Source organism: Mauremys mutica, chromosome 2, assembly GCF_020497125.1.
Source record: "Mauremys mutica isolate MM-2020 ecotype Southern chromosome 2, ASM2049712v1, whole genome shotgun sequence".
Taxonomy (NCBI): domain Eukaryota; kingdom Metazoa; phylum Chordata; order Testudines; family Geoemydidae; genus Mauremys; species Mauremys mutica.
Window position 1 is genome coordinate 150070373 of NC_059073.1, and position 16541 is coordinate 150086913.

The 16541-nt window shown below is 39.1% G+C and overlaps 1 protein-coding gene across 2 annotated transcripts in view; it reads left to right on the top strand.

Moving 5' to 3' along the window:
• Window positions 1-16541, top strand: part of LOC123365255 (cadherin-10) — a 148385-nt gene that overhangs the window by 112452 nt on the left and 19392 nt on the right. For both annotated transcript variants that reach the window (XM_045007970.1, XM_045007971.1), the window contains exons 7-9: window positions 3137-3390; window positions 9076-9212; window positions 10936-11057. In XM_045007970.1, coding sequence (XP_044863905.1) covers window positions 3137-3390; window positions 9076-9212; window positions 10936-11057 — 513 coding nt within the window. The remainder of the gene's footprint in view (window positions 1-3136; window positions 3391-9075; window positions 9213-10935; window positions 11058-16541) is intronic.

Below are 16541 nucleotides of genomic sequence, written 5' to 3' on the forward strand. Positions count from 1 at the left end.
CATTTGTCCTCTTTCTCTCTTAGTATGCCCCCTAAGATGTCAGGCATCTTTCCTCTACATATCACAGGGTGGAATTTCACAATTTCTCTGACTCCTAGACCAGGCTCTGGGCTACAGCATGCTGTGTATAAACTGTTATTACCCTGTATGCCTGACTGAGCTCAGGCACCTGCAGTTTTTCCCTTTAGGAGTCTGTGATCAGATAGTGACCAGGCGACCTTCTTAACACCAAAGTACTATTTATTGTATCAGTAGGAACAAAACATTACAGAAAAAAGGAAAATTTTAAAACAATGAACAAAAAATCCACACATATGTCTGTCTTACCTAGACTCTTATCATCCCCTGATAGTAACGTAGGCAGAACTAACTTCTTCAGACCCTGCAGTGGGGTTATATGCCTCAGACTACTTTCCCTGAGCAACTACCACCTCTCTCTTGAGAGAAGGCCCTTTTAATCCTGTCAGAGTTCTTTCATCCTTTTGTGTTCATAGGCCTTTACCTGTTCTGATCAAAACCATTTTTGTGGGTTGGTTGGAAAGGAGGCACAATCATTCAAGTTGATGATCCCAGTATTGTTTAATTCGTATATGTTTGCTAAGAGCTATTCTTTTTCTTCCTGCCTTTCTTTTTCCAGGCATCGAGAATGGGCTTGGAGACGTAATTACTCTTCCTTCTTCTCTGATTTCTTTTCATAACAAGGTGGAGCAGAGGAGGAGAAAAGTTTCCGTTGCCTGTACTATACCTCTTCTGCTGATACATAGAATATTTAAATCCCCAAAGCTGTCAGTCTGGCATCTTTCATGAGCACTAATTTTATAAGTTTTAGTGGGGAGGGGAATTTTTAAATTTGTCTCTAGAATCCATTTTGATAAGTGAAAACCACGGGTTTGATATATCCCTGTTGTTTTGTGTGAGCTAATGAAGTCTGCTCTGCAGTCAGACAGGTAAATTCTCAGCCTGCTCATTCTCTATATATCATTAATTAGCTACCACTTTTCATCTGTGACAGTTGCAGAGAAATTGGGGAATGGAGTTTCTTGTCTACACAAAATGGATTCTAATTATAACCCTGGACCCTTCTCTTTTCATTTTAAAAGTAGCTGCTGACAAAATGTCAAATCTATTTTGCAAAAAATTCTCTGATCTTGGATTCATGAAATTCAATGAAAATGAGCAAGATTAAGTACTGATTTTTTCCCAGTAATGTTTTAAATCTTTGGTTCAGAATTATTTTTTTTGCAAAATTACAGTTGGCGACTTAGGTCTGTTTACATTTATTTCTCCTTAAATAATAAAACTCAGACAAGTGTATGTACATCCCTTTTCCACATAAGAATGGCCACACTTTGTCAGACCAATGGTCCATCTAGCCCAGTATTCTGTATTCCGATAGTGGATGATGCCAGATGCTTCAGAGGGCATGAACAGAACAGGGCAATTATGAAGTGATCCATCCCCTCTTGTCCAAGTCCCAGCTTCTAGCAGTCAGAGGTTCAGGGACACTCAGAGCATAGGATTGTATCCCTGACCATCTTTACTAGTAGCCACCGATTGACCTATCCTCTGTGAACTTACCTACTTCTTTTTTTAACCCAATTATCCTTTTGGCCTTCACAACTTCCCCTGGCAATGAGTTCCACAGATTAACTGTGTGCTGTGTGAAGAATTTCTTCCATATGTTTGTTTTAAAATGCCTGCTATTAATTTAATTGGGTGATGTCTCGTTCTTGTGTTATGCGAAGGGATAAATATCACTCCTATATTCATTTGCTCCATGCCATTCATGACTTAGACCGTTCTGTTGGCTTTTTTGTCTGCTGCTGCACATGAACAGATGAACTATCCACAATGACTCCAAGATCTCGTTCTTGAGTGGTAACAGCTAATTTAGACCTCATCATTTTGTATGTATAGCTGGGATTATGCATCCAGAGTGCATTACTTTGCATTTACAGGGCTGCCTGGGGGGGTGCAATTTTCCCGAGGCCCCGGGCCCCGCAGAGGCCCCCACAAGAATATAGTATTCTATAATATTGTAACTTTTCTTTATGGAAGGGGCCCCCAAAATTGCTTTGCCCCAGGCCCCCTGAATCCTCTGGGCAGCCCTGTGAATTATCAATCTTGAATTTAATCTGCCATTTTCTTGCGCAGTCACCCAGTTTTGTGATAACCCTGTGCAACTCTTCACAGTCAGTTTTGGACTTAGCTATCTGTAGTAATTTTGTATTGTCTGCAAACTTTGCCACCTCACTGCATACACCTTTTTCCAGATCATTTATCAATATGTGGAACTGCTCTGGTCCTAGTGCAGATCCCGGACTGTGCTATTTACCTCTCTCCACTGAGAAGACTGACTATTTATTCTTACCCTTTGTTTCCCATCTTTTAACCAGTTACTAATCCATGAGATAACATTCCTTCTTATGCCAAGACTGCTTACTTTGCTTAAAAGCCTTTGGTGAGGGACCCCATTTGTTTCTAATAGAAACTAGAACTCTAATAGATTGATGTGACATGATTCCTCTTTACAAAAGCCACTTACTCTTTTCCAGCATATCATATTCATCTATGTTCATCTTCCTGCAAATGTTTCCTGAAGAAATTTGGCATTATGGCCCTGATGCTGCAATTGTTCCACAAGCACAACTCCCATTTGCTTCAATAGAAAGGTCTAGGTGTGGAATGCTTGTCAGATTTGATTCTGTATTTGTGAAACATCAGCAAAATTCATCAAACAGTTGCTAAGTTTGTAGGTGAAAGTTTGCACAGAAAAAGAATTGAGAATAGCAATTAATACATTTCACTTTTGGAATTTTCTCAGATTTACATTAAGCAGTTCTACCTAGCTGCAGGTGCTATTGTAATACAAGTACCAGTAATAATAAGTGGTGATTCCTACTGAAGTCAATGGATGTTTTGGTTACTTAAGGAACTGGGTCCCTATTCTGTGGAAAAAAACTCTCTGAATTTTCCTGTGAGGTTCTGAGTGCCATTAGCACCTATTAATCACAGTGGAGTTACACCATTTTACATCAGCTGATGATTTGGCCCATTATGTCTTGACTTCCCCTATGTATCCAATGCATACAGTGTAATTTAATAAAGTTTATTTCCTTTTTTTCCTCCCCCATAGCCACTGGACTATGAGACCAGAAGGCTTTATACACTGAAAGTAGAGGCTGAGAATACCCATGTGGATCCACGATTTTATTATCTTGGGCCTTTTAAAGATACTACAATTGTAAAAATCTCCGTGGAAGATGTGGATGAACCTCCTGTCTTCAGCAGATCCTCTTACCTTTTTGAGGTGCATGAAGATATTGAGGTGGGGACAATCATAGGAACTGTGATGGCACGGGATCCTGATTCTGCTTCAAGCCCTATCAGGTAATGTCATGGTCTCGCTATATACCTCGTGATTTAAAAAAAAACAAATACAAAAACAAACAAGAATATGTGTGGAGAAAATGGTTTCCCTTTCAAATTGCAGTTGATGAATGTTGAGGTAACTTTTCCACCCTAGGACTGGGGAGAAGAGAGCAGGGAGGAATTTCTGAGGTCTGAAGGAGAAGAACCCTTCTTCCGTACAACTACTAATGTCCACAAGGGAGAACCCCTCACCTGCAGACAGTGGGAGATACACAGGAGCTGATCTTTATCTGGGTGCATGCATAAGCTCCCTGGTAACCCCTTAGGCAGTTCATCAGCCCTTCTGAGTCTCAAAACTGTAGAACTTCCCTTGTTGTGGGCTTATGCAAGTTGATCTACCCTTGCCTCCTACTGTTACCCTTAGGGTCCTCATTATTGCTCACCAATACATCTCCAGGAGGCTTGTTGGCAGCACCCCAATCCTCCACCACCACTTTCAAGTCCTAGATGAGCCTAGGTAAGCTTTCCAGGCCCTCCTGTGCCTAAGCCTGTGGGTTTTGGGAGACCCCTGATAAGCCTATGGTCCATGGGAAGGTGGGGGCTGTTGAATCTCCTAATATTTTCTCATGTCAAGCTCAGGGAACCCAATGGTGGGATGAAATGCCACTCTAGGCTACTCCCCTTTCTTCTATAATCCTCCTAAGGTCCATAGGAGCAGGTCTTCCTTCCTTCACTGAGCTGAGTCCACTAAGTTTTACCACTCTCCTTTTCATTTGTTTCCGCCTCCCCTCCCAACAAGTATAAATTTTAGAAGAGAGACAAAGTAGATGAAGTAATATCTTTTAAATATCTTTTATTGGAGCAACTTTTGTTGGTGGAAGAGACAAGCTTTCAAGTGTCACAGAGCTGTTCCTCAGGTCTTGAGAAGGTAACGAGCTTGTCTGACTAATTACAAGTCAGGACAGATTGATACACCTATGGGGTTCTTATGTTGTAGGAGACCACTTAAAATGAAGTGGACAAGTAAGGGTTAGCAGGTTGTGGGTGTGTTACAAACTGTTGTAATGAACCATAAAACCAGTGTCTCTGTTAAGTCTGTATTTTTTAATGTCCAACAAGGTTAGGAATTTACATTCCCAGGATAGTCTTTTGAAGGTATTATGCAGGTTTCCTTTGAGGATGAGAACTCAGAGGTCATACATGGAGCGATCTTGTGTGAAAAGTTTTCACCGCAGGTGGTGATGAAGACCATAACAGGGGATCTGGGGAAAATTTACTTTAGGATGTGGTCCCCATCGAGTATGGGATGTGATTGTTTAATGATACCCCATATGGATTCCAACATGGGACAGCACGTGACAACTAGGGATGTGCAGTCAGTGGATTTTTTGTTTGTATTGTCACAGGTTCTCTTGTGTATTTGGGTGTCACTTTCCATTATGTCATTTACCTCTTAGGTAAATGTGTTCAGATGTATATCCCAGACTTTCTCTGCAGAGCTAATTCTGTGGTATCCAAGTACCTGGCTGTAAATAAGATTTCTTGGTGAGTACGTAAATGTAGTGACCTGTGGGTTTCTTGTATATAATTGTTTGTAGGGTGTCAATATTGAAGCTGATCATGATGTCCAGGAAGTTGATGTTGATGTGGGTGTATTCTACAGAGAGTTTGATGGATGGGAGTGGCTGTTGAAATTCATGCGGAAGTATATGTTGTCTGTCCAGAAGATGAAAATATCATTGATGTGTCATGTATAACCAAACCAACAATATATTGGAGATGCATTTGTATATTTTTGGTTTTGTGATGGATTTTTGACAAATTCTTTCTTGAAGTGGCCCATGAAGAGGTTGCTGTATTGGAGAGCCATCCTAGTACCGATGACTGTTTCCATGGTTTGAACATAGTGTTTGTTGTTAAACAGGAAGTTGGTGTGGGTGATGTACAAGTGTTGTACATTGTCTTGTAGGAATTTCAGGCAGGCAGCAATGCCCTCATGGTGAGGAATGTTGGTGTATAGTGAGGTGACATCCATGAGGGCAAGGATAGCATTCTGGAGGAGGTTGTTAATATTGCAGAGTTTCTGGAAAAAGTCAGTAATGTCTTGGCAGAAGTTGGCCCTTTGTATTGTGAATGCTTTGAGGATGATTTCAAGAGTCCTGATATTCCTTCAGTGAGAATACTGTGGCCAGATTATGATGGGTCTATCTGGGTTCCCTTGTTTGTGTATCTTGGGATGCATGTAGAAGGTCCCTGGGGGATGAGGCTGTAGAGCTTTTTCTTCGACTGTTTGGGGAAGGATTTGATGGTATCTTTAAATTCCTGTGTGAACTGGTGTGGGGTGGTCTTTGAGTTCCTTTTAGTAGGTGGTGTCAAGAGCTTTCTGTTGGCCTCATTGATGAAGCCATCAGAATCAAAGACTAGGATTGTGCTTTCTTTGTCTGCACTATGGTGGTTGGATTTCAGGGACTGCATACCAATTCTCTCTGTGGTAGAGAGATCATGGTGGATGTAGTGTTTCTCTGACCACTACATATTACTCCAAATATGCTGAACAGCTATGCAGACCTCAAAAAACTGAGGCAGTATCTCCTGCACCTTACATATTCCAGAATGGAACACTTCAAACAAGAAAATATAACATGCTCCCACATACTGGATGGGGGGAAAAAAATCAGGAAGCCTACCTGGAGTCCATGCAGGAAACCCAAACCAATCTCTGAGCACTAAGCCTTAAAAGACTATTTGGACTTTGGTCGCATTTGACAAATATGTCAAAATATGTGTACGTCTTGTCTGATTTACTTCAAATACAGTAGACACAAAGCATCATTTACTGTCTATGAGGCCAGTATTCCTTTGTTTGTAGATTTTGAAGGATGGTAAAACTGGGCTTGTAAAAAAAACCTTGAATTTCAGCCTCACTTATGATGACTACTCTGGGTGGAAGAGTAAGATAGCAGATGAAAATTTTGAACCTCTAAAGCACCCAGTATTGGTAATGGATTTAAATATTGCTCCTTTATCCATTCTAACTTCATGTGACAACTGAAAATCTAAGTCAGGGTTTCTCAAATGGATCACCGCTTGTGTAGGGAAAGCCCTTGGTGGGCCGGGCCAGTTTGTTTACCTTCCCCGTCCACAGGTCCGTGGACCCCACTGGCCGCGGATCAGTGCTCCGGGACAATGGGAGCTGCCGGAAGTGGCAGCCAATACCTCCCTCGGTCCACGCCGCTTCCAGCAGTTCCCATTGGCCCAGAGCAGTGATCTGCGGCCAGTGGGAGCCGCAATCGGCTGGACCTGCACTCGGAGCAGGTAAATAAACCAGCCCAGCCCGCTAGGGGCTTTCCCTACAGTGGCGACCTCTGTTTGAGAAACCCTGATCTAAGTAGTCAGGTTTTAGAATCTGTGATCTTAAAAGGAACAAAGTTGGTGGTTTCACTTGTGTTTTCTCTGACACAGCTTGATGAGTGGAACCACTTCAACAGAATAAGCTATTTGCCCCCGTCATACTCAGTTATTGATATAGCATAATAGATTGAAGATGCTGTCACATCATCACTCTAAAACTAGCTGTCTAGATAGCACTTAGAAACAGAAGCTTGGGCTGTAGCTCAGGCTCTAAAGCCCAACCCTCTCCCTAGGTTTCTGAGCCTGAGCTCCAGCGTGAGTCACAATGTCTACACAGCAATGTTTAGCACAGTAGTGCATGCCCTGTGAGCCTGCGTTTGTGGAGCTGAGCTGGGAGGCTAGCTGCTGCAGGCTGTATAGGCATACCCAAATAGTCCAAACCAAAGCCAAGATCCAAATACCCCAAATTTTAGGTAGGATTCAAAACTCAGCACTGTATCTGAATTCTGTAGCTCAGGTCTTCCCTGTCATAGAAATCCGATTTTTAAAGTGAAAATAGGCTACAACTACAGATAAACTGTGTGACCTGCTGCTTCCTGTGGCACTTTTTTTTTTTTAACAGACTTGAGTAACAATAGGGCTATTGTCGTCTGTGATTTAGAAGATCAACAGTAGCATCTGTAGGCTTTTAAGAACACTAGGATGATGTAGAAGGTGTATGGTAGCATAACATATACATAACCGAATATTTTGGGCTTATAAATATAATAGGATTGAATCTTATTTATCTGGGTTGTGGAACTGTGATGTGAGAATTAACTCAAACAGCTGCATCACTTGCCTGTTGAAAACCTGTACTATCGAACTTGACTTTTCTCCACATTAAAAAAAGATACAATTGGTGGCTACAGAATCACTGCTAGGAAATACAGACGTATTGATGAAATATAATGTCACCAAAACTTGCCAGGCACTAGGGAATTTTCCTTAATTATAACTTGTAATTTGGCCACCTGGTTCAGAACTAACCAAACCTTTTACCCCAACTTTGAAGCAAATCTTTTGTGTGGTTTCAAAATGTTCATATCAGTTTATTTTATTTCTGTCATTTTTGCATACCTCTGCACTTCCTGGTTTAATTGGGACTGGAAGCATCAAAATACCATGAGAAAGGCTATTCCCATGGTACACTATTTCCAGCCTGGGTGAAATCAGTAAGTACTGGAAATACAAAGACAGATTTTTGTGAAGGTTCTAGATCATTCATGTACATTCACAAAAGCACCCAAACTCTTGGATGATTCTCCAAACAAGATCATACCTGCATACTATTAGAGGTACTGGAAAGGGTTTTCAGAAGAACTCAGTGTTGGCCTAACTATGCTCCCAATAAGTGCAGAGTTACACAAACCTTCAGTGCTTTTGGAAATCCCATGATACACCCCTTGAAAGGCCCTGATCCTTCATTTACCTCCAACCCATCACTGACTTTAGGGGCAACTTTGGGTGCATGAGAAATGCAGGTTTGGGTCCTAAATGTGAAGAATCAGAGAGCAATCTGATTATTGATTTCAGTTTGCCACCATGTAACAATATGACTTTCTCTACAAGTCAGTGGAAAGTTTGCCCATATGAGTATTTGCAAGGCAAAGCCTTTGCAGTACTGTACAAAGGTTCCTTAATATCAGTAGCTTCATTAAAACTGAAAATCCTGCCAGTTAACATACTTTTAACATTTTTTATTTTGATTTTTTAAAACTTGATTTTATTTAAATAAATCTACATTAAACTAGGAGCTGAAAGCTTGAAACAGTTATTTCAAAAAGCTCAGAAATTAGTCATCAGTCTGACATTTTTTTTTTCAAACTGAAAGAGAATTTTCCTCTAAAAAAAGTGTTTAATTACTGATTTAAACAATGTTCTCCCCTCACTCCCCATAATTATTCATATTTTAATACAACATCATTTAGTTAAAAAGAAAACATTCACAGAAGCCTATGAAATTTACAGGATAAGTTGCAAGAGTAAATATAATGGATCAATCTATATTGAGATCATTCTTAGGATTTGTATTTTTCTGTGTATTAGGTTAATATTTTAAGAATGATTTTAAGTATTTTTGTTTTTAGTTTCAGGGATAGTCAACGTAACTAACAGATGAACTGCACAGCATTTTAAAAAGCTTAAACTTGCAGAAACTAAGCATTTATTTCATCTAAATTATCTCATCTATCATTTCTGATAGAATGTGTAAAGAATCTGAATGTTATACGATGTATTGTAAGGTAGAGTTGCTTCTTTTCATTTTCAATCACTTACATGACAATTTTTTTCTTCCTTTATCATGTTTAGATTTTCTTTGGATCGTCATACTGATCTTGACAGAATATTTAATATACACTCTGGAAATGGATCCATCTACACTTCCAAACCACTTGACCGCGAGATATCACAGTGGCACAATCTTAGTGTTATAGCAGCCGAGATCAGTAAGCCAAATCTTTTTAGTTTTACTTCGTTTAAAAAATGATTTAAATACTTCTGGCACTCAGAATAAATTTCTTAAAAATAAATAGCATTAAGTCCAACTGCTGGTGCTCTATACATCTTTTCATTCATCTCAGACCTTTACAAGAAGCCAGGGTAGCATTAAGATGACTACATAACTGCACCTAATTCCAGTCCCACTGACACAAAAGTCAACTCCTGGGGAGCATTCATTATTAAATTCTCTGTTTCAGGGTAAGCACTATATCACTGGTAAAAGCAATAGTTTCTGATGATAAGCATGGTTGGTGCCACCATTCTGCAGACTGCTGGCCACTGTGCTAAATGTGTTATTCCACAGTATTTTCATACTGTGGGAATTCAAGACCCTTCTGTGCTTAAACTGAACCATTAAACTCATTTCTTTGTGAGGATATTTTGAGAGAATTTAACTTCTCAACTTAGTTGTAGTAATTAGGTCTCGCTAAAAAGGTATGCTAATATTTTTGGAAAAGTTCAGGTCTTTTAAGGGCAATCAATCAGCATAATAATTGCTTGAAATTCATACCTGCCAGACTCTACAGTCACCATCCCTTTATAATGTCTTACTGAGATTCTTTGAAGAGAAAAGGCAGTATTGGAATATTTAGGACATTGTTTTTCATGACGTTCAGATTTTTGTTCTGTTTGCCATTTTCAAGAAATTTACTATGTCAAGTAGACATAGCTACAAACACTGATACTGAGATACAGTGGAAACATAACCTGAATTCTTCACAGATTGTTCCCAAGATACCACAGCATGTCATACACCCACACAAAACAATAATTCAGGATCCATCTTCATTGTTTCCTATCCTATTCCAGAAACAAAGCAAAAACATATAAATGTTTAATATAGTTCAGTAGAGGAGTTCTCAGAAATGGATGATGTATGCATGACTTGCCTTACACTAAAGAGTAAGTACCTCAAAAATTAAAAACAAATGAAACCCTATTCAGTTTAGTGCTGCAAATTTGCATCCTATCCTACTCCCACAGAAGTTGGTGGGAATATAAGCTCTTTATTTAGTTGATTTAAAAAACAATTTTTATAAATTTATATTTTTTTCTTATAGTAATTTAAACATGTAGCCTGTGATTCTGTTCTGACTTACACCAGTTTTACACTGATGTAATATTTTTTTCTTTAGTGAAGTGTCTACTGATTTATAAAAGGGGAAGTGAAAGGAAAATCAGATCCCGAGAATATCCTTTTAGAATATGTTTGTCACCAGTCAGCGACAGCTCCTCAGTGTAAAACAAATTTGATAACATCCATTACATTTTGCTTTTAAAAAACAAACTTCCAGCAGAACAATACTCTTGAGCCCAACAAAAACAACAATTGTCATTTGATTATCCTAATAGAGATAATTTTTATATATTACATTTGCTTATTTCATTAACAGAAGTAGTGTTTATCTTCATGTAAACAGCGTAATTGCCCACTAGATACCAGTAAATGAATTTGTTTCTGGCACTAAGCAAAATCTGTTCTGAACACTGATGTGGCCCGATCTTCACCTAGTATGAGTCCAGGGAGCTATGCCAAATTACACCAGCTGAAGATCTGACCTTGAATGCTGAGCTCTGGAAGAATTTTAAAGAAAACAAACCTTTTTTTTTTCTTTAAATGAGAGCAAGAATCACTTGTTTCTGTTTTCATTTCTTTTCTTTTGGCAGACAATCCCAAAGATACCACTCGTGTTTCTGTTTATGTTCGAATTTTGGATGTTAATGACAACGCCCCACAGTTTGCTGTATTCTATGATACTTTTGTATGTGAAAATGCAAGAGCTGGACAGGTATGCTTTCTGTGAATACTTTAAGCTATTTGGTTTTGCTATGGCACTCAGTTTTAGGCCATTCTTTAAAAATGCTCGAGAGAGCATGCTGCTTGAGAAAGAGTGTTTCTAGTACAGTTTATGAAACAAAATGAAGGAAAAGAATGTCTGTCAGTAAATCAGTCTTTAGACCTGCACAATAATACTTTACAATTGCGCCAGCATGTAAATTACCAAATTACTTTTCTTTACTTTTACAGAAATGGCATTCTACAAGAGCTCTATTAATTTTACTCTTAAGCTTTTGCATCCGTGGATCTGTTTTTGTTTTGTTGCTTTAGATGCCTAAGCATATAGGTCTGAAAGATGTGTTCTTAATTGGTTTCAGTGTTATCTTCCCAGAAGAAAGCAACATGCTATAAATAATTGGTAATCAAATTTAATTTTTTTTTCAAAAAGAAGTCCATACTGTGGAGCTCAGTTGTACTTTGAATTCGTATTTATCAGGTTTAGAAACAGCAATGTCACACTTACATTTTTATGCAAATGACAGTTTATCTTTCAAACATTTTCTGTGGGTGAATCAAACAAAAACATAAAATATTTAATATCTGAACTGGTAACCTACTTTTTTGTTTGGCTTTTATAGAAACCAAACAAAACAATACAGAAAAATATACTTGATTAAAGTGAAATGACTCTGCAGCCCACTGTCTAGTTCCTACTAGGCAGCTATCCATTAGGGCTGTTGGAAACCCAACAATTTCCCTATTACTGTATTATGTGTTCCACAGCACATTAACCTGAGAATAAAAAATGCCCTCAAAAGTGGCATCAGTGGTACCAGATTGACATATACGCATCACAGTACTGTTGAAGAGAGTGCGGAGGAGGAATACAGACTTATCTGAAAATAGTTAATTTCTTGGATGCCTTTATTTCCAGATGGCTAGCCCATTTTATTTATTTTTCTGATTGGTTTTATAACTGTAAATTCACTGGTACTGATTATGGTTATGATACACACAACTTAATCTCTCTGGGTCATTGCTAGTTTAATTCTATCTTCTTTTATATTAGTTCCTCCTTTTTTGTTACCGTAATTACAAATGACATATAGTCAAATTTAGACCTCACTGAATGGTCTTCCCCACTGATAAGTGACCACTGTTTATCAAAAAATGTTCAACCTCATGCTAGAATATGGTATTTTATGTAGTGAGATATTTAATTTCTTTATATGTTTAATATGTGACATTATGTTGACTGGCTTCTTGAAATCTAATATATTAAATAAGAGAATTCAATATATTAATATGTGAGCTATTGTGACAGCATCTAACATATGCTCGATATTTTCCAAACCTACTGAAAAACCCCAAAGAGCTTGCACTATAAATTCACAAGACAGACAAAGGCATAGACAAACACCAAAGAACCATAATGTATAAGTACGAGACTATGCAGAGTAGGAGTCTTGATTGTTTTCCTCCTCTTCCAAATCATCCTTGCTGCACTCTTCCAACTTCCCCTTTATCCTCCAGTCTCCAACTACCCTGTATCCCCCACCATATAGTGAGAGAGACAAACAAACCTACAGCGAGTTACATGGTGTGCATGCCAAGGGAAGCATGGAATTACAGTTGTCCTGTGACATCCTGGAGGTGGGGCAGCCTAAACAGCCTTTCACCTGCCCACAGGCTGGAAAGGATCTCTACCACCTCTTTCCTCTGTGAAGGAGGGCCGCATTCAGCAGAGAAATCATTGGGTTAGGACAAATACAGCCAAATCTGTTCCAGATATTGAGTGCTGTCTTGCCACTTTTTCTTTCCATTGAGAGAGGACAGGCTGCTTCCTCCAGCATGGTCCTCAGAGCAGGGTTTAGGAGCCCTCATGGCCTTACCTGCACAGAGTCTTGAGTAGCTGTTGAATTACTAACTATGATGGAGACTTTTAAATTTGGTTTTCATGATCAGTGCTCAATAAACCAAAACTGTTTGTCAGTTATTAGACTCTTCTTTAACAGATCTATACAGACTCCCTTATCCTATGTGCAAATATTATACCTGAAAAACATATCCATCTAAGTGGCTAATTCATGGATTTTTCATCATTAAACTTCATAAAGTATGGGTTTTTTTTTAGTTGTTGGTTCTCTCTTCTGACTGCCTTAATTTATTGCAGATTATAAAGAATTAGTAGAAAATACCCAGTGTTTGTTATACTCTGTAGTGCATTTCATCCAGATCGAGACATGTATATCTTTTTTGTTTTATCAAATATAGTTTTACCATCTATTTGTTTATCCTTTGCTCATGGCATCTGCAAGTATCATAACCAACAGTTTCCCTGATTAGAATTCTCCGATGTCCTTGTTATCATTAGCCTTTTTATTATAAGCTAAGTTCAAATAGATTTATTTAAAAATTCACAGTCCTCATCTTTTCAAGTTGTAGCAATTTTATTTTCTGCCATTATTCTTCTTTTCTGGATGTATTTATAGGACATTCTTACTGCCTTTGATTCCTTAGTAGCATGATATCTTTGCTTTTTTTTTTTCTGTCATCATTTCTCAGTGATTCATTCACTCAAACATCTTTCTTATTAATCTCTCATCTCTTCCAATTATTTCTTACTTTAGTTCCTTCTTTGACCTTCTCCCGTGTGTTTTAAATTGTATCGAGATTAATCTTTCTTCTTTCAGTATTGTGTTTTTTACAGCTCTCCAAGCCTTACTCTTTTGTTTCCAGATAGTCATGCAACGCATGCCACACTAATGTACTGTTTGCTATGCATGGTGTGTTAGGATTTCTGTACTCTGAGTAGAACACAGATACACAGGAATCTGCAGACCAGATTTAGATAAGTGGTCCATTTACTCCAGTACAGTGGTCAGTACCAGGAAGATTTAAGGAACCCTGCAGTGAACTATTTGGGAATAAACTGCCCACAAGGGAAGTTTCTTCCTAATACTGATCAGCTGGTTTATGTACTGAAATAGTCTGTCTATACCATTCATGATGTTTTTATACCTTTATGATGTCCCCTCTTATTCATCTCCTCTCAAAACTAAACATTCTCAATCTTTTTACATGCTCTTCTCTTGGAAATCTTTCCATTCCTCTAACAATTTTACTCACTCCTCTGTTGATCCCCTTATGTTTATCTCCCTCTCTTGAGAAAAGTGATCGGAACCATGCAGAGTGTACAAGATCTTTGGCACCACTGCAGTTACTATATATTACTCCAGCAATGAAAAGAGGCTGGTGAAGGATATAACAGTGTGGGGAATCACTGGTGGCATTTCCAGACAGCTATCTTTTCTTCTTCTTCTTCTTCTTCTTCTTGATTTTGTATTTTTATTGGAAAATCAATAAGCAAAGACTGCAGTGAGTAGAATATTGAAATTAGCTCAATAATAATTGCTGGTGACATCATGACAAAGGAATGTACACATGTAACTTTTTTTCTTTATGATTTTAGTTTCTGCTTTTTCTTTCAAAAACAAAACATAGGAAACAACCAGTGTGTGATGGGAGGGGTCAAGGACAGTAATGTATGTTTGGATAATGGCTAGCATACATCACGTTGGCTTCTAGGAGCCAACAGTATACATATTATACTTATAATATATACAATTAAATAGTAATAGTGCATAAGAGTTATACATATTATGACATAATATATTAGCCCTATGACATCCATTTCACAGCAAATTTAAGTGTATTCTCCCCTTTTTTGTTACCAATATTATTACTTTCTCACATAGTGTGCAGAAAATATTTTCAAGTATTCCAAAGGAACTGGAGATTATTAGGAGTTTCATTTTCTGAGTATTAAACACATTACTTAAAAAAGTAATTTTTTTGGTGTTTGCTGCAAAATTTAATTCATCTACTAATTCCAGTATACACATTTTGTTTTATATTCAGAACTGTGGGAAAAAAAATTCTACATGTTGCTTCAGTATATTTGTAGTAAGAAAAAAGTAGATGGAGTAGGTTAGCTGATGGTTGGTGTTATGTCCAGTGTTAGTTAGCTTAAACTCCCTTTATGTACATACTCTAGCATTCAGTAAAATCTGTTTAAGATTTTGTTCTGGAAAAAAACCATAGTGATAATGAATAAGATGTATTTCTGACGTTCTGGTTTTTTAAAAAACCAGTGTTGTTCTGACAATGAAAGATATAACTGAGCTTCCCACTCATCTATTTTACCTCCATACATCAGTGGGGAGACTAAGTTAATTAATTTGTTATTCCCCACAAGGTGTTCTTTATTACTTAACAAAAAGTACTAATAGATACATTAGTTCATTTTCCCATGTTTTACCTAGTTGCTGCTGTTTATGTGATTGTAGTATTTCACAGAAAGTGCCATGTGATCTAGGCAGGTGATTTTAAGAAACAAAGAAAATTTGTGAAACGTTTTGAATACTTGAGTCACATGATCAAGAATAATCATGAACCAAATTTAGTTTTTTATTTGCAGCATATTTGGCAAATCAGTTTTAATATTCAAATTGTCTCCAAATGTGACCACCTATTTACTTACATTGCATGTTTTTCAGATCCCTATCTTAATATCAGAGGCAATGCTAACTTCCATGACTATTACAGATACAATATGGAACTGGGCAGGATTTAGCCCACTAAAACTCCAACAACATTGAATGAACAATACAAATGTTCTTTACTTCCAAAAGAGATGAGTACAAGAGTCATGTGATCGGCTGTTTCCTATCATTCCTATCACATCTAATAATGTATTTTATGAGCAACTGAAGCTCAGGCTTGACCAATACTTGGATGGGGAGCTGCAAGAAGTGAGTCAGGTGGCACACTTCCATACAGCATGGTGTTAGATGGCTCTGTTCTGCTTAGGGTGACCAGACAGCAAGTGTGAAAAATCAGGATGGGGGTGGGGGGTAATCAGGGGCGGCTTTAGGCACCAACTAAACAAGCTGGTGCTTGGGGCGGCAAAATATGTGGGGCGGCATAATGCTGGGGCCCCAGCTCAAACCTGAGGCAGCGTCCTGGGCTGGATCCTGACCGGCCCGGGGCGGGGGGTTGTAAACAGCTTGTTGTTTTGCTGCTGGGGTGCAGCGGGGCAGGGAGCCGGCTAAGTGGGGAGCATGTCCCTGCTGCTCTCCCGCAGGCAGCGGCCACCCCCCCACTCAGGCAGGAGCCGGTAACGTGGCCCTACCCCGGCTGAAGAGGACGGGCCGCTCCTCCTTGGGTTGTCCCCGCCGCTGCAAGCTGAGGAGGAGCGGCTCGTCCTCTGCAGCCGGGGCAGGGCTGCGCTACTGGCTCCAGCCCAAGTGGGGGGGAGTGGCAGCTGACCACGGGAGAGTGGTGGGAGCTGGTAGCGCAGCCCTGCCCTGGCTGCAGAGGACGGGCCGCTCCTCCTCAGCTTATCCCATGGTCAGCGGCCACCCCCCCAGCAGGATCTGGTAGCGTGGCCCTGCCCCGGCTGCAAAGGACAGGCAGAACATGGCACCCGGGC